The following is a 21,453-nucleotide window of genomic DNA, read 5'->3' on the forward strand; positions in this document are numbered from 1 at the left end:
GAAGAGTCCGCCGAACTCCAGATAGATTTCATGATGACAAACAACTGCTTAAATAGCTGGCAGAGTTACCGCTGTTCGAGTGCATGACTACCCCACTACAGAGTCCCCTGCCACTCCTCGGTGAATACAGCCTGATCTCCTCAGATACGAGTCACTTTCAGCATTGCTCCAACAGAGGAGAAATCAAATTCAAAGCGACAGAGATTAACCATTTGCACATTTCAATGTCAAAAGTAGCAAAAGCCTTCAGAATGTTAAAGGGGATCCACCTGCCAATTGTTGTACAGGGAACCTTAAATCACCTGCTTTCCCGAGTGTTGGCAGTCGTCTTTTCATAACATGGGTACTGGTAATATAATATAAAAACTTGACAACAGTATCCATCTTATAATACTTGTTTACCCATTTAGGCTGTAAACATTGTAATAATAAAATAAAACATCAAGAATTCTATCGCCGAAATTTTTGGCATTTATCATAGTACAAATGATACATTGCACGTCCAAAATTTAGGGCAAAAAGCAAAAGATTTATGATGTCACTCAGCCAACCTACCGTGTCAATTTCAATGTTTAGTTGACCCACAAGGGAAAAGTAAAAACACAGCAGGGAAAGAGGCAATTGCATGTCTCTCATTTCCAACCTACCGCCTGCCTTATGCCACTATATATGAGCCCTATAGATCTTCCAATCAAGCAGACAAGAAAAAAAGAAACGGCATCGCAAACTTTGGAAGTTACAGCTCTAACAAACGGCATTGCAATATCAAAGAACTCCAGGAACAAGCTGAAATAGAACCTCCTGCAAACATAAGTCCCGCTTAGTTCATCCCAAATCCTCAAGGTCAATTGATTTCAAGATATAACCAGAAGACCTAGAAAGCAGTAACTAACAGTAACTGACAAGTTTGAAATCCATATCAGAGAGTTGTGCAGTCCCAGATAAAATTAAGCTATGCAAATACAAGGAGGTCTTATCCACTCATAGAAATCTGATTCAAGATCTTTAAAACAGAAAATTAACCAGTTCAAAAATGAAAGACTGGGCATTTCAGCAACGTAGCTTCTCACCTTCACATATAAAAGCCAAAGTAAATAATGCATAAGGCAAACCCGGTAATAAGATTATAAATATTAGCATATAATAGGAATATATGTACTTCTCAAGCAGTCGTTGGAAACATGTATAACATACAACCACAACATTCATAATGCAATTTAAGCTTATGAAAAAATAAGTATACCACCATGCACATCAACTGTGCTTTTGGAGGTCATATATAGTTATGTACAAAGAAAGAAACGCACCACCCAGTTAAGGCCCTTAGTTCCTTGGTCCTTTTCATCGGCAAGCACAGTCGGCTGATGAAAACATAGGGTAAAGAGGAAGGCACAGTAACCTTCTTGAGATTAAGCATCTCCCACCAATCAAATCTCCTGCTTTGCGTTCTCCTCGGACACTCTAGGAGTCGGATACCAATCACAAAGAGGTCAAAACGATCCTCATACATTGATACCACTGACTCGATGTTTTGATGCAGCCACTGGTTCAGCAAGACCTACAATCAACAAATTACATATTAAACCCAGACACTCAGCATCTTTTACACTACAACAGATTCAAGAATACACACACAAATAGCATGTAATTTACAAAGCAGTCTCTTTGGGTACATCCTTTGTGTGCATCTTTATATGTTGTTTAGAGTACAATATGTTAGGAATTAGACTCCCTAATTCAATACTAATAATCACAGAAAAATAAATAATCAAACACAAAAAACACAAAATTTATACAGGTTTACCTCAAGGTGAAACTATGTCATGTCTTCCGCTGCTACAATAATTTACTATGATGATAAAGTAATTTACAAGAGAAATCGCACACACTCGAGTGTTTTTCTCTAACCTCTCTCAACCACAACTGATGATCCTTCTCAATGATAACCCCCACAACAGCGCCCACAAATATAAAGAGAAAACTAGGGCAACCGAAATACAAGAGTGAAATCTACGTGCCGACTCTATGTAAGACATTAATTAGACTCCACAACTTAACAATCTCCCACCTGGAGACTAATCCATCATCAATAGCTCCTCTACAGCGGCAACAACTTCTCAATCCTCAGAGAGAAGTCCAACTCAACTTCAGTTGCTCAATCATAACAGTCTTATCAACATATCAGTCGGATTCTGACTCCATTGATTCTTCTCAAGTGCTAAGACTCCATCCTCTAAAGCCAATCTAATGAATCGATAATGCACCTGTATGTGCTTTGTTATGGCATGATAAACAAGGTTCTTTGCTAAATGAATAGCACTCTGATTGTCATAATACAACACATTTTTTCCATGTTTGAGACCTAATTCTTCCAAGAAAGACTACAGCCATACCATCTCTTTGCTAGCTTTGATCATGGCAACATATTCTGCCTCAATAGTAGAAAGAGCAATTATCTTCTGCAATTTAGAGATCCAACTATTTCTTGTACCACCCAATGTGTATACATAGCCAATGGTACTCTTCCTGCCATCAATGTCTCCAACCATATCTGCATCTACATAACCCTGTAATCCCAAGTCTGACTTTCTGAAATATAAAGTTGAGTCTATATGACGCCGGACAGGATAGCGATTATCCTGTAGATGATACCACCGGTAATCTACGGGGAAAATTTGCAAGAGGTCACCCTAAAAACACAGAGAAATTCTCCTGCTGTTTCGAATCAATATCTCAAAATCAATAATAATCCCCCCCTCTGTTCACAAAACAGAGTTTAAATCAAAATTCAACGCCCCCGACGAGCCCGCGCTGCAGCTCAAAAAACAAACAAACCCAAACCCTCAAAAAGTTGGTCCAACCTAGGTTCAGGAAAAGATCCGACTACTTACCTGCCTTACGCTGATCGATCAACTTGAGGTATGTCAAAGCCAACAACGTGCTATCTAACAATTCAGCATCATCTAGCTCGGTGTCTCCTGCATCAGTCGCCTCGGGTTGGAAAGAACTCGCCCTCGAGTTCACAATAGCTTCAACGGAATCCATAAAACAAGGACTCAAGTGTGTGACAGTAAAGACATCAATAGTCCTCAAATGACTCGCAGGAATGGCCAGCTTCGCCTGCTTAGGCGGCAATTCAGGAGGAAGATCCTCCTCGACGTCTTCACGCTCAATCTCTACTAAAAACCTGGACAATGAAAACAGGTTAGTAGTACCGGCTGTCGGAGTAGAAGTGGGTCTGTCCCGACGAGGTGCCAACACAATCTTCTTCCCTTTGATGCTAAGGGAATAGGTATTCTTCCGCCCATCATGAATAACATTGCGATCATATTGCCAAGGGCGGCCTAACAAGACATGACAAGTGTCCATAGAAACTACATCACATCAAGCATTATCAAAATATTTCGTGCCGATGGAAAAAGAAACTAGGCAGCGTCTATCGACTGTTACCTCACTGTTGTGAGTCAAACACGACAAGTTGTACGGTTGGGGATGACGATCTATCATCAACTGCAATTTCTAGACAGTCCCCTCTGACACGACATTCGCACAACTACCACTGTCAATAATCATCTTGCAGACTGTATCTGCAACTATGCAGGTCGTGTGGAAAAGATTGGTCCGCAGCCAATCATCCTCGGAATCCAACAGACTCTTACAAACAACTAGAGTCTCATGGCCATCACCGTACAACACATCTCCATCCTCGTCATCATCATACACAGGCTCACCAATCTCCTCATTTTTATCTACCACGTCTTCCTCAATCAGAAGATTTTTGCCCTTCTGACTAGCAGGTTTCCGACACTCAGTGGCCTTATGGCCATGCTCACCACATCGGAAACATCTAATACAGTTAGAAGTACCTTGTGTAGGCTGCTGGACAAGAACAGATTCTGGAGGACGAGCTGGTGGGCTGCTTTGATCGCTTCTGATCATGGGCCTCTTGTTCTGCTGTTTTTCTACAGCCAATGCACGCTGGTATGCTTCAAAAAAGGTCCACAACGAGTGAAGATTGAGGACATCCTGTAGGGGTTGTCGTAAACCCCCCAAATACCGTGCCACCATCTTCTCTTCCGTCTTAGATAGATCATTCCGGGCGATCAACTGATAGAACTCCTCTCATCCACTGATCTCGGGCCTTGCCTCAACAAATGAAGTCGCTGAAACAAGGTTTGAGTGTAGCCGAAAGGAAGGAAGTGACCCTTCATCTTCTTCTTCATCTTCTCCCAATCAGTGATCTTAGCCTTGCCCTGCCGGTCTCGTGATCGCCTCAACTGTTCCCACCGCGCAGATGCTCTGCCTTTGAGTTTGATGGCAACCAGTTTCACCTTGACACGATCTGGGACTTCCTTATACTCAAAGATACGCTCTATTTCATGCAACCAATCGACGAATACTTCGGCCTGTAACGTACCAGAAAACTTGGGTAGTGTCACTTTAAAACCAAGGTCTACAGGTCGATCCCCCTGACTGCGGTGCTCCCTGAATCGAGCATGATTGCAATATGGGTTTTCGAACCTGGCATCGGAATCGTGATTGTCCATCTCACGACAACCGAAATCCTGCGTAGTTAAACGTTGGGATAACTCCGCAACTTGCCTCTGTAAATCTTCAAGCATCACAGCCTGAACATTACGATTACGACCACGACCACTAGCCATGAAACTGGCAAAATTTCACCTTGGACGGCGCTGTAGCGCTGGTATAACAATGCGTCGCACGTCAATCTCTTTTCTCCCAGAAACAGGATTGCCCCAAATCAAAGACTCTGCTAACGCTGACGAAATCGCCCGAAAGCGAAATGTCTAAGCCTCTGTTTGTTTTTTTCTTTGCCAAAATCGAAAACAAAACCAATGACGTCGCTTTGCCAAAATCAAAAAAATTTGGACGCATGCGAAATCACTCCCGAAATCAGGATTTCGGAGCCCTTGTCCCGAAATTGAGACGCTCCGGCTGCCCTCTCCGGCCGTAGTCTCCGGCAGCCCGAGGTTCCCCTTTCTCACGCGAGGTCTCCTCTCTCGGATGACCACTGTTTCGGCACCATGAAACCTCTGTTTCAATGCCCCTGTGTTCAGTAAGTTCCGAACCCTGTCTGTTCGGCCAGCTCCGTCGACTTTAGTTCCGGCAACGGCAACGTCGTAGGATAGTTCCAACAGCGACAACGTCGATCTCAAGCCCTCTCCCTACCGAATCCCTATCTTTCGGCAACAACCACGAGCAGCTGCTCTGTTCGATCGAGTGCCGAGGTCTGCTCGATCGAGTCTCGAGTTCTGCTCGGTCGAATCCCGAGTTCTTCCGGCAGCAGCGTCAAGCGGTAGCTCCGGTGACGGTGACGGCGTCGTCTTCGACCCTTCTAACTGCTTTTCATTGCAACGTCTCTGGTGAGACCTAGCTTCCTCCGCAGCCTGAAGCTCTAATACCTACTGAAGCCAGACAGGATAGCGATTATCCTACAGACGATACCACCGGTAATCTATGGGGAAATTTTGCAAGAGGTCGCCCTAAAAACACAGAGAAATTCTCCTGTTGCTTTGAATCAATATCTCAAAATCAATAATAATCCCCCCCTCTGTTCACAGAACAGAGTTTAAATCAAAATTCAACGCCCTCGACAAGCCCAGGTTGCAGCTCAGAAAAAAAAAAACAAACCCAAACCCTCAAAAAGCTGGTCCAACCCGGGTTCAGGAAAAGATCCGACTAAAGATCCGACTACAGATCCGACTACTTACCCACCTTACGCTGATCGGTCAACTTGAGGTATGTCAAAGCCAACAACGTGCTATCTGACAATTCAGCATCATCTGGCTCGGTGTCTCTTGCATCACTATAGTACCTCTCAAATATCTAAGAACTCACTTCACTGCTTCCCAATGTTGTTTACCTGGATTACTCATATATATACTCACAACTCCCACTGCATGAGCTATGTCTAGTCTAGTGTACACCATGGCATACATGAGACTAGCAAATAGCATAAGCATAAGGCACATTGGCCATGTGGGCTCGCTCCTACTCTGTACAAGGTGACTGCTCCTTTAATAGCCTAAAGTGACTAGCCAAATGAGTACTCACTGGTTTTGCATCATTCATGTTGAACCTGCTCAACACTATCTTCACATATCCTTCTTGTCACGGTTTCAAGACATCAGTGTCCATAGTAATCCTCATCCCAAGGACTTGTTTTGTAACACCCAAATTCTTCATTGTAAACTTTTTGGATAACTCCCTTTTCAACTAATCTATTTCCTGTTTACAAGCATCTGCAATCAACATGCCATCAACAAATAGCAGTAGAATGATGTAGGAGTCATCAAGGTTCTTCACATAACAACAATGATCCGCCTGACACCTCAAGAAACCAATACTACTCATGAAGATGTCAAACTTCTTATACCAATGTCTTGGAGCCTGTTTAAGACCATACAAACTCTTTTGAAGTTTGCACACAATTTTCTCCTTTCCTTGTGCTTTGAAACCCTGTGGTTGCATCATGTAAATTTCTTCCTCCAAATCACCATGAAGAAAAGTTGTCTTTACATCCAATTGCTCTAAGTGCAAGTCTTCATTTACCACTAGTCCAAGCATTGTTCTAATAATAGTCAATTTCACTATTGGAGAGAAAATCTTAGTGTAGTCAATGCCTTCTTTTTGTTGAAAGCCTTTTACAAACTAGTTTTGCCTTGTACCGCTTGCTACCATCATATCCGTCTTTTATTCGCTTAGCCCATTTATTCTACAAAGCCTTCTTCCCTTTTGGCAACCTGGTCAACTACCATGTCTGATTGGATAACAATGAATCCATCTCATCCCTGGTTGATTCATCAACTTGCACAACTCCTTCATAACTCTCTAGTTCACCTTTATCAATCAACAAAATATAATTCAACGCAAGGGAGTATCTCTGTGGTGATCAACTAGTTCTAGAAGATCTCCTGAGTTTAATCACAGGAATGTTTTGATTTACTTTTTGGATATTTTTTCCTAGTCCTCCTGAGCAATATCCCCCATCTCAATAACTGGAAGATCTCTCAACTAAATCACTTCAGACTTCTTAACTTCATTACTTGTGCTCTCAGAATCTATTCTCAACCTGTCTTTTAAAGGGCACCTTTATTGAAGATCACATCCTTGCTCCTAATAACCTTACAACTTTGGTCATCCCATAAACGATAACCAAACTCAGTACCACCATAGCCAATAAAGAAACATATCTTGGATTTAGCATCAAGTTTACTTCTAACAACAAAATCAATGTGAATATAAGAAACATAACAAAACACTTTCAAGAAAGAAAGGTTTACCTCTTTGTCGCTCCAAACCTCTTTTGGTATTTTGCAATCCAATGGTGTTAAAAGACCTTTGTTGATCAAATAGGCAGCGGTGCTAATAGCCTCAGACCAGAACATTTTTGGCAATCCCGTATGTAATCTCATGCTCCTAGCACGCTCATTCAAAGTCCTATTCATCCTCTCAGCCACACACCACTCTGTTTGAGCTTTTCGAGGAATGGTTTTCTTCATCTTGATTCCATTATCAACACAGTACCACTTGAAATCATCGTCTATGTATTCTCCCTCATTATCTTACTGCAGGCACTTCACCTTCAAGTCTATTTCATTCTCAACCATTACTTTCCATCTCTTGAAGGAATCAAAAACATCAAATTTGTCTTTCAAGAAATAAACCTATACTTTTTCTGCTTGCATCATCAATAAATGTCACATAGTAATTAGAACCCCCAAGGGAGGTAACAGTTGAAGGTCCCCACACATCTGTATGAACCAACTCCGATTTTGTTGTCTTTCGCTCCTTTCCAGCCTTAGAAAAATTAACTCTTTTCTGCTTGCCAAACATACAGCCTTCACACAAACTGTTGTTTACAGATTTCAACCCTCGTAGTTTCCCTTTGGATTGAAGCACTTTCATTCCCTTCTCACTCATGAGCCCGAACCTATAATGTCACAAATCAGAATTAGTAACAATATCAGCAACTGCAACCATGTCTCTGCAATTGGAAGTGATATAAAAAGGTTCAATTTTAACTCCTCGTGCAACAATCATGGCTCCCTTAGTAACTTTCCAAACAACATAATTAAAAATCAAATTGTCCTTCATCATCAAGCTGCCCTACTGAGATCAGATTATGCATCAGTTTTGGCACATGTTTCACCTTGTCAATTTCCCACACTAACCCATTTGACATCCTCAAACCGACATCACCAATACCGACAATATTCAAATTCACTGTTGAAGAAAGTCGCTCATAACGTGACGTTGGAAAAAACCACAGTGGTGATGATGAAGATTCTGTCTGATATGTATGAGAAGCCTTTCGCAAATAATAAGGTGCAACTCATGAAAAAAACTGTTTAATTTAATGCTGATAGAAAATACACTAGTGGCAACGCATTTGAATGAGTTTAGCACGATTGTCGATCAATTGACCTCCATTCAGATTAAATTTAATGATGACTCCGTTCAGATTAAATTTAATGATGAGGTTCTTTTTTTTTTTAAATGATGATGAGGTTCTTGCCTTAATTCTTTTGGCGTCTCTGCCAAATAGTTGGGATCCTATGAGGGTTGCGGTCAACAATTCTGTAGGCAACAGAAAGTTGAACTTTATTGATGTTTGGGATACTATTCTTGTTGAGGAAGTTCATAGAAAAGACTCCGGAGAATCGTCAACATCTAATTATGCCCTAAATGTCGATACTAGGGGTAGAAACTTCTAGAGCAATTCCAACAAAGACAATAGTAGATGGAAGTCAAGGAATGGAAGAAGTCCAAATTTGGAGGGAATGTGAAATGCTGAAATTGTGGCAAGTCTGGTCATATAAAGAAGAATTGTAGAGCACTGAAGAAGGATGAAAAGAAAAACAATGCTGCAAATGCGGTGACTGAAGAAATACAAGATACTTTACTCTTGTCGTTTAATAGCTCTATTGACTCTTGGGTATTAAATTCAGGTGCTTTTTACACCAGTACGCATCGCAAGATCATAAAGAATTATGTTGTTAGAAATCACGGGATGGTGTATCATGCTGATGGAGAACAACCGGATCACTCACAACACCTGTCTATCAAGGAGATTCCACTCATCATCTTTCATGCCTTCTGGTTTCATATCCAGAATTGGTGAGTGCAGCTTTTTACTTTATAGATAATCTTCGATTTGCATCCTCCATAACGTAAAATCCATACCATCAAACTTGTTTATTCCAAGTGTCGATCCTTCTCTGCCAGCCATTTCTCTCAAAAGCTCTGATACCACTTGTTAGGAATTAGACGCCTTAATTCAATACTAACAAGAGTAATAATAATCGCAGAAGTAGCAATAATCGAGCACGAAAAACACAAGTTTTATACAGTTCGCCTCAAGGTGAGACTTTGTCCTACCTTCCATGCTGCAATAATTCACTATGATAATGAAGTAGTTTACAAGATAAATAGCACACACTGAAGTGTTTTTCTCTAACCTCTCTCTATAGCAATTGATGATCCTTGATGACAACCCTAATAGCGATGCCCCCAAATATCATGTTTTTCGTGTCAATTTCTTTGATTCCATCTATTCTTCAATCTCGAACACTATTAAGCCTACAAGATCTTTGTATGAGCAACTAAACCAATTTCATCAAAGATGAAAAGAGCAGAGAATCAGATTTCCTGATTGTCATCTTTATGTAGATCTATCAACTCATAGAGTAGATGAAAGAATATTGAGGAACCAGGACTTGACATGAATGGCATGCACAAGAAGAAAACCAGAACTGTCTTTTGATGACCATGAGAGAAGATAAAAGACACTCTGCCTCATATTCAAATAAATAAAAAATTAAAGTCACTCTGCATTCAACTAAGCCAAAGGAACACCAAACTAGAGCAATTTTCAGTGACCTGACTTCATAGGTTAGTTATGCAAGGATTGCACTTTGCCCTACTCATTTTATACGAGACATTTCACAGGTTTATAGACATGTTTTTGCCAGTCCTATATGTGTGTTTCAGGAACGTGCCCATGGCTCATGCATAGGCCCTTGCGGCCCTTGCGCACATGGAGACTACATGTATTCACATACAAAAGGACCAACCTGATGTGCCATCAAAATGTCCAGTTAATACAAGAACCTGAATGGTGGGATGACCATCATTCAAATGACTTTGTCCAAATTCCGAATCAAGTCCATAATCCTACCTCATCCAGATTCAAAGCTCTAATGACCAACCATTTTATACTTAAAAGTATGATTGGAGATGTAGCTTACACGTAATATCTGCAACCAAGGAAACATTACTTCTACAAGTTATTATATATCTGTGTTTTATAAAATGTAACTTACAAGTAGCATCTGATGGCAATGAGACTTAAGTTCTGTAGGGTACTATATGTAACATGTGTTTCCTTACTTGTTTGCTAAGTCTTAACTTTTTCAGTTATTTTAAAAGACCTTCTAAATTCAGCCCATAATTGATCTAAGTGGTCATTTAGATAGGGACCCCAAATGATCTACATCTGAAACCAATGAGACATAAGTTCTATAAAGCACTAACTGTACTATGAGTTTCTTTACACGTTGCTGAGTCTAACTAACTTTCTGATGCAGTGCATCATAATGTGGAAAATTTAACTGAAGAACATCGAAGGACAAGAAATCACCCCAAAATCTTCCATGTTTATGAAAGAAGAAAGACACTTAATTTAAAAAGGCCTAAATTTCCTATTTTGGGCTGAAATTTCCTACTTCAAATTTGATGAATTAAGAGTTTTATTGGACAACTTCATTTTTTCATGAGAAGCATCACTCACATAGTAATTTGTTACTTTAGTTAAAAGCTTCAATTAGAAAGTCCTCTTTTAAGTATTAGTTACTTGTTATAACTGTTAGGTATTTGTTTCTAAACTAGGGAAATCTAAAGTTAGCAATTGTTCCTGGTTTTAAATCTTTTTCTTTCATCAAGTAAACAAGATTTAGAAAGTCCTAATTGGAGTATATTTCTTATAGTGGACAACATATGAATTTCTTATTTTGTTGATTTTTTTGCCTATAAAAGACCTTTATATGTAACACAGAAATCACCCTTTGGCAATTGAATAAACTATATTTTTTGTTCTCTCTTGGATAAACTTGTCCATTATTTTTTTTACAAAAAAACTACTTTTTGTCCTTTTGAGTTTTAACTGTTAAACTTGAATTCAAATTGTAATTTTCTTATATTTTTTACTGAATCTAGGTTACCCACACTCTAGAGAAATTATTCAACTTCGTTATCTTTGAATCAAAACCACCATTCTGCATCAATTGGTATCAAAGCTAAGGTTTGTGTTTTGGGTCAGATCAAAGCATCCTTCATACAAGTCAAAGAAGTTGTTGATCTCATTCCTACATGGAACTATAAAGTCAAGTAAAAGTACAATCACCTGTGAAGAGTTCCAAAAAGCTCAAAAGGAGTTACAAGGAAGATAGTTAGACTTGATTCTTTAACAGTTTTTAAAGCCTTATAAACTAGAAGTTATCAAGTTTCACATGAATCAGAGAAGTAACCCCTCAGCCACTTAATCGAAGCCACCCATCACTACTGACAGGCTCGCGTCTAAGTTGTTTTATAAGCAAAGTCATGATGATAATTTTGCTAAAAAGGAATCCAAAGATATTTCAAATACCAAATATGGTTCTTGTGTTAAAGTGGAGATTCCTGAATTCAATGGTAGATAAAAAGCCAGTGATTATCTAGATTGGAAATATGTCATTGATAATTGAACCTTTACCTTAGTAACTAGTTTGTTGTTTACGTTGAGTAGTTTCCTTCTTAATTTACGAATTTCATGTTAGTAGCCGTTTTTCTGATTTAAATAGGGTGTAAAAGGGTTAAGGGTTATTTCTGTAAAATGTCACTCAAATACAGTTAAGGGGCCTTTTTGCCATTATATGAAACTATTAGTTAACCCTAATAAAAAGAGAAAGAAGAGGAGGACTGGGCATTCCAGATCCACGCCAGAAAACCTGCCTCCCTCTTGTACCCCTCTTTCCAACATGTAGCTGAATTCTAGAATTTTCGATCAACTCTCTCTTCACTCGAACTCGACATTACAGACCAAACCTTGACGGGTCTGTAACAAAGGTATTAAAGCAGCAGTCCAGGGAAGCAGAAAAAGGAGCTCCAGAGGGCAGTATTGTGGTTCGATGGCCAGTTCAGCCCAAGAACCGAATTTTACCCAGGCTTTGTTTTTGGAAAAAATTCCCATGGGAATGACTACCAGAAGTGAGAAAAAGGTTGGAGAAGTTGTTCTAGCTGACCCCTTCCCACTTTATGACACTATCACACGTCGGCTAGACAGTGTTATGGCTCGTGCAGATGCATTCCAAACTCAAGTCCACAAGACACAAGAAAAATTTCAAACTGACCTGGTTGCTTATCGACAAGAGGAGAAGGTTGCATGCCGATCACTTGAAGAAAAGTTGCTTTTGGCCACACGGAAAATGTTTCATGCTATGGACAATTTCAAGGAGAAAGTGTTAGGTCCATGGTCTCGAGCCACTCCGGAAGAGATCAAGAACACCAATGATCCTCACCCTAAGCCCACGAATTTTAAGGGTAGGGCACAAAAAGAGCCACCAAGAATGACTCAAGCATATGATTACTAGAATGCTCAAAGGAGAACACTCTCTCATCTGTGGAATTCCTGCCTATAAGCCAAAGCTGCTTGACTCAATTTTCCGATTACAAGCCAGCTGATGATCTGACGGGTTAGGCATACAAAGCCAACGAGTTCTTCGAGTACCATCGCACACTGCCGGAGGACAAGGTTACTCTCACCTCTTTTCACATGGAAGGAAATGCTCTCACATGATTCGTACATCAAATCCGACCCCTTCCTGACTTGGTAAGCATTGTTTCGTGCTTTGTGCATTCGTTTTGGTCCGTTGGACGACCAGGACTTCGATGCAACTCTCTCACAGTTACATCAATCCCAGTTAGTTCAGCACTACCACACTGAGTTTGAGAAATTGGCAAATAGGGTGCAATGGTCCCAGAGGGCCCTCATCGGGTGCTTTATTAATGGACTCCAATCCGACAATGGGAACGTAGTATGGATGTTCCAACCGGCTACACATCTAGATGTGATCTGCTTAGCGAGGATGCAGGAGCATTGAACTCATGGATTCCTACAACCGCTTCCTGAAATTCTTCGGGTGTACCTAGCTTTCACTTCTATTCCATTACTCCGACATCCACCACCAAGCCCTTAGCCACAACTTCGCCATCCACTCCACCAGCAAGCCATTCAAAAAATTGACTATAGCTGAGGTGGAAAACCAACATATGCAAGGCCTTTGCTTCAATTATGACAAAAGTTTGTCCTTGGTCATCGCTACAAGTGCTTCCAAGTCTATATCTGAGATGATGATGATTGCGATATTGTTGAGTCCGAGGAGGATCCAACTCTCGAGGTTTCACTTCATGCCCTCTCGAGCATCCCACAACCTCGCACAATGACCTTGAAGGGCCACATTCAGTTTATAGTGGTGAAAGTCTTGATCAACAGCAACAGCAACAGCACCCATAATTTCTTTGCAAAAGGCTAGCCAAGAGATTGGGCTTGCACTTCTCATCCATCTCGGCCTTCACTGTGATGGTTGGTGATGGTAAGTGACTAGCATGCTCTACCAAGGCTAAGGAACTGAACTTGTCCATCCAAAAGTATCAGGAGAAGGCGATTTTTTCTTATTCCCTATTAAGGCGCAGATGTAGTGGTGGGAATGTAGTGGCTCCACACAGTGGCTCAGGTCCTATGGAATTTTCAAGACATGACTATAGAGTTTGAATTAGAAGGCAAACCCCATTGGCAATCCCAACCGGCAATGGACATGCCTCAGGTGTACCTCAACGCCCTCCAATCCATGGTAGACAACATCCTTGGGCTTGCCTTATTCTAACTACATTATGATAGTTCCATACTTCCTCCACTGCACCGCCAGTGATCATCGAGATACTACAATAGCTCACAGAGGTGTTTTCAGCACCAACTAGCCTTCGGCTTCATTGCAATTATGACCACCACATTCCAATCAAGGAAGGGACACTTCTTACAAGTGTTCGGCCCTACCATTACCCACACATTTGGAAGTTGAAAACTGAAAAGATGGTCCGTGAAATGTTATTGAATTGGATCATTCAGCTGAATATGAGCCCATATTTGTCACCAATGCTGCTCATTAAAAAGCAAGATAGGTATGGTGTTTTGGCATTGACTAGCAAGCTCTCAATGACACTACCGTCAAAGATAAGTACCCCATACCTATCATTGATGAGTTATTAGATTAATTGCATGGTGTAAGTATTTTCTTCAAGCTCGATCTGAGGTGGGGCTATCATCAAATTCGTGTGGTTGATCCGAATATTCCTGTTCAAACCCTTGATGGCCGCTATAAGTTTGTAGATATGTCATTCAAATTATCCAATGCACCAACTACATTATAAAGCCTTATGAATGTCATCTTTTGTCCATATTTGCAGAAATTTATCCCTTGTTTTTTTCTTTTGTTTGTTATTGTTCATAATAGCACAAAAACCCTACTTTATGACCTTCAAATCTTACACATTAAACTTGAATTCAGATTTAATTTTTTAGCTGTTGCTGAATTCTAGGTTATCTACACTCTACGAGAAGCATTCAACTTCATTATCTTTTGAATCTAAACCACTGTGCTGTGTTACTTTTCCAATTATTCTAGAAGACTTTTTAGACACAATCCCAAAAGGGATCTACGTTGTCATTTAGATAGATTGCTGTATGCAACCAAATCATATTTGAATTTGGATTTGGATTTGCACCAAAAATCTGCTTTTTTTTATCTACAGACAATCACTTGACTTTTGCATGTTTAACAGTGTGGATATCAGACGAACATTACTTGTCATGAACATGTCAGACTAACTTTTCTTAAGTCAAAAGACAAAAAAAAAAAAAAAATGCATCATAGATTGTAGTTTGACACGCACAAAAAGAAAGCATGCATGCGATGTTGACATACAAAATAGCCACACACTACCATACTAACATACATATACAAAACAAGGACATCAGTGACTAAGACTTTTTTTGTTTTTGACTGGCCAGTAACTAATTTGATGGAGGAACCATTGCACAAAGAGTGGATCAGAATTGAAGTATGACCAAAGTCCGAATACCTCGTTCCTTAATTTTTGCAGAGATCGGGTTGACAAGGAACACAAAGTTAAACCTGAGGTATTCATTTCAGCAGATATTTTACTGTCAACAGAAATAAGCTCCAGATAAATGCTTGCTATTCCATCAGCCAAAGTTATCACCAGATCTTCTAATATATCTACTCCTTTCTGAATAAGTAGTGTATCGTCATATTGGCAGTAAGTGCTGTCAAATGAGAACACCAAAATGCACAGATTTGTCAGTCAGATTCCAAAGAATAATTAAACCAGAAAAATGAGGTTAAGTATGAGAAGGGGGGTCATTCTAATATGACATTTTATAGTTACAGATAACCAAGCCTAGATTCCAGAACGTGACACAAATTGGTATGTCTGAAAAAACTTCAAATGCACAAAAATCAGAAGTGTAAGAAGAAAAGAGAGTATGACGATATACAGATTGAAAGAATATGCATAAAATCAAAGACAAAAGGGAACAGCATTACTGTATGGGCTACATAACCATATCTTAGGACTAAAGAGTTCCAAAAAAAAAAATCATATGACCTAAATTGTCCTCCCAAAACTAGAGATGAACAGCTCACAACTAGTTGGCAATATTTGGATCTAGCATAAATACATGGTAACCAGATGTATATGGTTTAACTCAAGTCATTTATTTATGGATAGTTTTGCCTCTTTGTAATACTCTCTAGTTTTATCTTCACCTCTTAGTCATTATGACACCTTTGAAGCAAAGTTAGACATTTATATTAAGAATTTCAGTGACATCCTTTCAGCTGAAGAAGATATAGTTGCTGGTCTCAAGGAAGAAATCCCCCCATGGATGCTTCTCACAGAAGCTTGATGATATTGAGGAGAGTTATGTCCCCTGGACTAACAACCCTCATAGCACTGCCTTGATGATTTCTTAACTAGGAGAACACTTCCAGCCATCACCATGTCGTGAGGAGCACATTTCCAACCGATTAGCTTTTATCTTTTTCAAGTGTAATTTACTGTTTAGTGCTAGGATTATCTTTTTCTTTGTCCTCTGTACATTTAACTCCCAGTGGAGTCATATCTATTTTTTTTAATAAAAATCTCCATCTCGGGGAGTTCCAAAAAAATTTTTTAAGAAAAAAAAGGATATTTAGAATTCAAATTTGAGCAATATCACTCATTCGCATCATCCATCATCTTCATGACTTTGACAGTGGAAATTTAATGTTGAGCCCAAAATAGACTCCCACATACAGGTAAGACACTGCTAGTCAACATACAGATTCCCTGCACTTAAAGCTTTAACAGTAAGTTCACAGGTTCTCAGATTTATCCAGTTACTAAGCATTACTGCTGCATTTGCTTCCTACTTATGTAAGATACTTTCATAGTATCCTGAGCACTAATATTTACAGGCACAGATACAATATTTCCAGCATAACCAAAAAAAGTACTTGAATTCAGCAAATCAAAATCTTTCATTTTCCACAAGCACTTTCACAAACTTGTGGTGCTGCCAGATACGTAAGATTATCTTTACATCTCCAAACATAAGACTGCATACAAAGCATGCAAACTGTGAAAATAAAAAATAAAAAAAAAATGTGTAACAAACACTCAAATATTGTAAGGATTATTGTTTCTTGAACTTATTATAATGATCAACAAGTAACTGCAGTATTAATATTCACAGGCACAGTCACTATGTTTCCAGCATAACCACAGAAAATATTTGAATTAAGCAAGTGAGAATCTTGTGTTGTCCGCAAGCATTTTCGAAAACATGTACTGCCAGATGCAAAAGATATTATCTTCACATCTCTGACCATAAGACTGCATACAAAACATGCAAAGAGTATGATAAACAATGCATAACAAACACACAAACATTACAATGATTAATTTATTTTTAAACACTTCATCCATTAAATCCAGCACACTGATTTAAGGATCCTAGAACAAAATTACAACTTCAATAGAACAAATATTTCAAACTTCCAGTCCATATCCCTGTAACATATCTTATATATGAAGCTTGGTTAGATAAATCATGTGAAATTTCTAAATCTACAGTTGACATACACAACAACTATTCATTGCTAGCATACACAACAATTGTTCATTGCTTCATGGAATGAAAAACAATAAACAATGGAATAAAACCTATAACGGCTTACCCGAGAGAACCAAATCTAAGATAAAACAGATTATCCGCATAGAGCTCCTCCTTCCCGGACTTCCTAATATTCCTTACAATAGTGTCATCTCCTTTCAATCTCTCTGATAATCTGGCTACTATAGTCTAACAAGAGATGGAAATATTTAGACCAGGACACTTCATTATTAAAATTGTGACTCGGTTGTTCCAACGAACGATACCTTGACTTGTTCTTTGTTTTCTAGACAAACTTCGCTTTTCAACCACAGTGAGCAGGCTTGATGAAGAGAACATTGTATGGTGTCTGATACGACTTCGAGCCAAGCTCCTCTGTCTGCAATTTCAAAGACACCAGAGATACTATAAACCTGTCATGCAACAATGGGAGGGTCTCAGAGACATGAAAGAACCGTACACTACAAGTAGGGAAATCCAAACCCAACCCAATGCAGGATGGAACAGTAGGACGATGCATCTATGTTCCTCAAAGCCAGGTAAAAAAATATACTTATACATAATTGAGATTGGTTATCTATCAGCAGCACACAAGTGATGCACAATATAGCAAGTAACGCCACCAGAATGCCATACGAATAGCTATCGCAGAAAAAACAACCTCATTGATGATCTTGACTGATAGTTAAGGATATATTATTTTAAACACCTAACTACTAAATAGTAAGTGTCCACGTGCCAAACCAATGTAGAAAAGAAACTGATACGCTAAATAAACAGCAGGTGGAAGTCATCCAATCCCCTATACTATGTTGCCTGGTTTTAAACAGCAGTTCCCCACAAAAGACCAAAAAAGCAGGTACAACAAAAAACCTAAATAAGTAAATAAAACAGCTTTTATTGGGCTATCCCAAAAAATAAATGAAAAATGGCTTCATGCTTCTTATCTATCTTTTGGATAAAACAGCTTCATACTTTTATGTATATCAACAAAAATCATATTTAAAAAGAAAAAAAAAGTGGTTTGGCACATGAAAGTGCTCTGCTTCAATATCACAAGTCAAAAAAATGAATTACGGTCCAGAAACAAATTTGTTGAATACATATCTAAACAATTCTTAGCTAAGGCTCAATAGTTAAACAACACCTAGCCATCCTTAAAGAATCAGTGCTTGCCTCTTTCTGAAGTATTTAGAATAATACATGTGAAACTGAAATATAAGAATCAGTGCTTGCCTCTTTCTGAAGTAACTGCATTGTAGCCCAAAGCAAACGGAACCTTGGAGCCTCTGCAACAGCATACAAACTTAGGGGGTGCTCTGTGCTGTAATTTTCACATTCAATAACTCGTCCATCCAAATAAACATCACGACCGTTGTCACTCATAGCAGCCACAAGTTTCTCATTTACTTTGTTCCAGATACTCTTGGGATTGGCCTTCTTTTCCCTCTTTATGCCACTGCCGATACAAAAGTTTATACAGCTCAACTAAAAGTAGAATCAAGTGATATCTCAAATAAATAAGCTGTTAAAAATTGATGACGATGATGATGATGATGATAACAAGAAGAAGAAGGAGAAGAAGAATATAAATATAATATATTAATAACAATAACAGTAATAACAACAACAACAGTTCTTACCCTTACCTACCAGATGTGGTAGATGTTGAAGTTCCAACTTCTTCATACTGAACCCTTTTTAAGTAAGATCTTCCCATGGGTATTGCACCAGCCATGTATGCAAATAATACGCTAGCCACTAAAAGTGTCTGATCTATTACTGGGACCCAGTTCAGTGGCATTGCACCATCAGAACTTATCAAAGTCCCAAAGCATTGACATTTCAAAGAACTCGGTCTAATAGGCTGGCTTCCTTTTGAGTTTACAATAAAAGGAGCACTAAGCCGACGAAATCTGTAAACAGAAATCCAAATGTGAAACTTATAATGAAAGTTCTTCCTATTAACAGATAAAGAAAACTAATTTGTGAAATGTCAATAATCCTCAATAACGTATTCCTACTTCCAACAAATCCATGATATTGGCTGGCCACATGCTTAAAACCTATGGAAAGAAAAAAACGAAAAGACAGTACAGCTGACATGCATGCAGTAGCATCTTTTAGAAGTCCTCCCAGTGGAGATGAACACAATTTCAAGTTCAGTGCTAACAATAACCCCACTCTAATGAAAATACATTGTAAAGAAGACAAGAGACACAGAACTCAAGCCAGAAAACAAGATACCTCTTCTCAAGGCAGAAGCGAACATTTGTTAGCATGAAGCCTTTTCTGTGCAACTGTAGATTAGCACATGTAGGCATGGCATTGCTCCCCGCCATTTGAAAAAATGAGACACTCTATCAGTTAATTCATTCTCTATGAGTGGTACTGGAAAAGACAAGGTCATGTATAACACTGAGCAACCAAACCAATCCCTGTAAAATGAAAAGATTATAATTTAAATCACTGGAACATTAAAAGGCTTCAAATGCCACAATAAATAAAAGCAAAGTAAAATAAAGTAAACAAAAATAGCCCAACCCATGTCAATGGAAATTTCCTTTTTCAATTAATTAAAACAATTCTGACCTTGACCCAGCCAGATTTAACTGGACCGCAAAAACCACTTCCGCAGCAAAATCAACATATCGCGATAAAAACTTGCTCGGTCTGGCAAGAAACTACTGAACTCAGTAAAATCAATTGATAAGATAAGTGTTTCTGAGATAGGAGTGTGCTGTCTTATTTTAATAACAAAATTACTGAACAAAAAACCATATTGCACATAATAATCATTTCCATAAAGCTTCCCTATCAATAGACCATTTATAAATGTAAGCATCCTAAACCCAAGTTTATTAATGTACTTCAGAAAGGACTAGCTCGATACACTATTTAAAAGTTCTTTCTGAACAAGTTAAAAAGTGAAAATATGATAAATGACCAAGTGTTGCCAGACCAATATCCAATTCAGCTCATTCTCTCAACCGACATGCTTGGAGTAGCCCATTATCATATGCTTAAGTCAACACGATATCAAGTGCTGTTGGACTGATTTTTTTATTTTATTTTATTTGTGCTTCTTCAAAAATGCACTACATGTCTTATTTTCTAACTATCAAGTTGATAGATGTCCAACCGTCTACTAGATAAAATTCGGCTGGTCCTAAATCATGTAAAGTGTGACATAAGTGATGCGGCCTCAGGAGGATACTGAAAGTTGAAAGTGTTAGTTGCAATTTGAAATTCACAACACCCTTACCTAGTGTAATTTTTAAAATTCCTACTAAAACATTTATTCTTCAAATAATGCTTCAGAAAAAGTCAGTCGTAATCTGCCGTCACGTACTCACCCTCAGACTAGTGAGACCCATGACCCTAGAAACGAATATATACCTGAAGCTGCTGCACAAGGACCAAATGGAGGAAAAAAATTTCTTCAGCTGGTACAATCACGCGCAAGGTAGACACCAGAGTTCATTTCTGGAGGAAACAACGTAAATATGATGGAAATGAACTTCTGAATGAAAACAACTGGAGTAACTACATCAGGAAAAATAACGTGCCGAGAGATTTGGTACTTCAGCGAATTAGGGTTAGGAATCTCATGTAAAGTCTGAGAAAAGATAGACGGATTGGAAATGTGCGTACCAGGAGTAAGGGCCCGTCTCTTCTTCTATCAGCATATCTGCTGCGGGAGGACGAAAACGAAAGCGGGGACGGCTGAATTTCAAAAAGCAACAAAGTTCAAGAACGTACTGGGGGTATTTTCTCTTTACCGCGAGAATTTCGCGTAGCCTTGAATAGGCGAGGACCGGAAATCAAGAAGTGGAGACAGTTCCGGTTTCAACCCACCTATTCGTTACCAGTTTTGTTATCCAATTAATACTTATTTACTTATCAATAATTAAATAAGTAAAAATAAAATTATTAAAATATTATAAAACCTATTAAAAATTAAATATTTATAAAATAGATAACGCAAATACAAAATTAATTAAACGCTACAATAAAAAACTTTTGTTGTCAAAACAAAACAAAACAGAAAATTTTAATGATGGAAATTCCGCTAGCAAACTTTGCCAATAAGTTTTCATTATCATGAACTTTACAACGGAATTTAGTTTTTTGTCAATAAAGTGTAAAATTAACTGGTA

The 21,453-nt window shown here is 38.8% G+C and overlaps 1 protein-coding gene across 4 annotated transcripts; it reads right to left on the reverse strand.

The window, feature by feature from the left end:
* Positions 1 to 410: 410 nt before the first annotated feature.
* LOC137959540 (uncharacterized) lies at positions 411 to 21,042 on the reverse strand. 4 transcript variants are annotated; one of them, XM_068806907.1, is made up of 11 exons: positions 20,948 to 21,042; positions 20,693 to 20,779; positions 19,886 to 19,966; positions 19,541 to 19,731; positions 18,943 to 19,209; positions 18,530 to 18,752; positions 17,560 to 17,706; positions 17,358 to 17,482; positions 15,199 to 15,403; positions 1,308 to 1,558; positions 411 to 801 (listed from the first exon to the last, which is right to left on the reverse strand). In XM_068806907.1, exons 4-11 carry the CDS (start codon positions 19,633 to 19,635, stop codon positions 633 to 635), a joined length of 1,482 nt encoding a protein of 493 aa, XP_068663008.1. In that variant the 5' UTR covers positions 19,636 to 19,731; positions 19,886 to 19,966; positions 20,693 to 20,779; positions 20,948 to 21,042; the 3' UTR covers positions 411 to 632. The 4 variants fall into 4 exon arrangements, with proteins under 4 accessions (XP_068663008.1, XP_068663004.1, XP_068663012.1 ...); XM_068806903.1 differs by having other exon boundaries at positions 19,886 to 19,980; XM_068806911.1 differs by lacking the exon at positions 19,886 to 19,966.
* Positions 21,043 to 21,453: the final 411 nt, after the last annotated feature.

The sequence above is a fragment of the Aristolochia californica genome, unplaced genomic scaffold, assembly GCF_029961685.1.
Source record: "Aristolochia californica isolate CCGP_79_NKW_82.1479 unplaced genomic scaffold, dmAriCali1.0.hap1 SCAF_1, whole genome shotgun sequence".
NCBI lineage: Eukaryota > Viridiplantae > Streptophyta > Magnoliopsida > Piperales > Aristolochiaceae > Aristolochia > Aristolochia californica.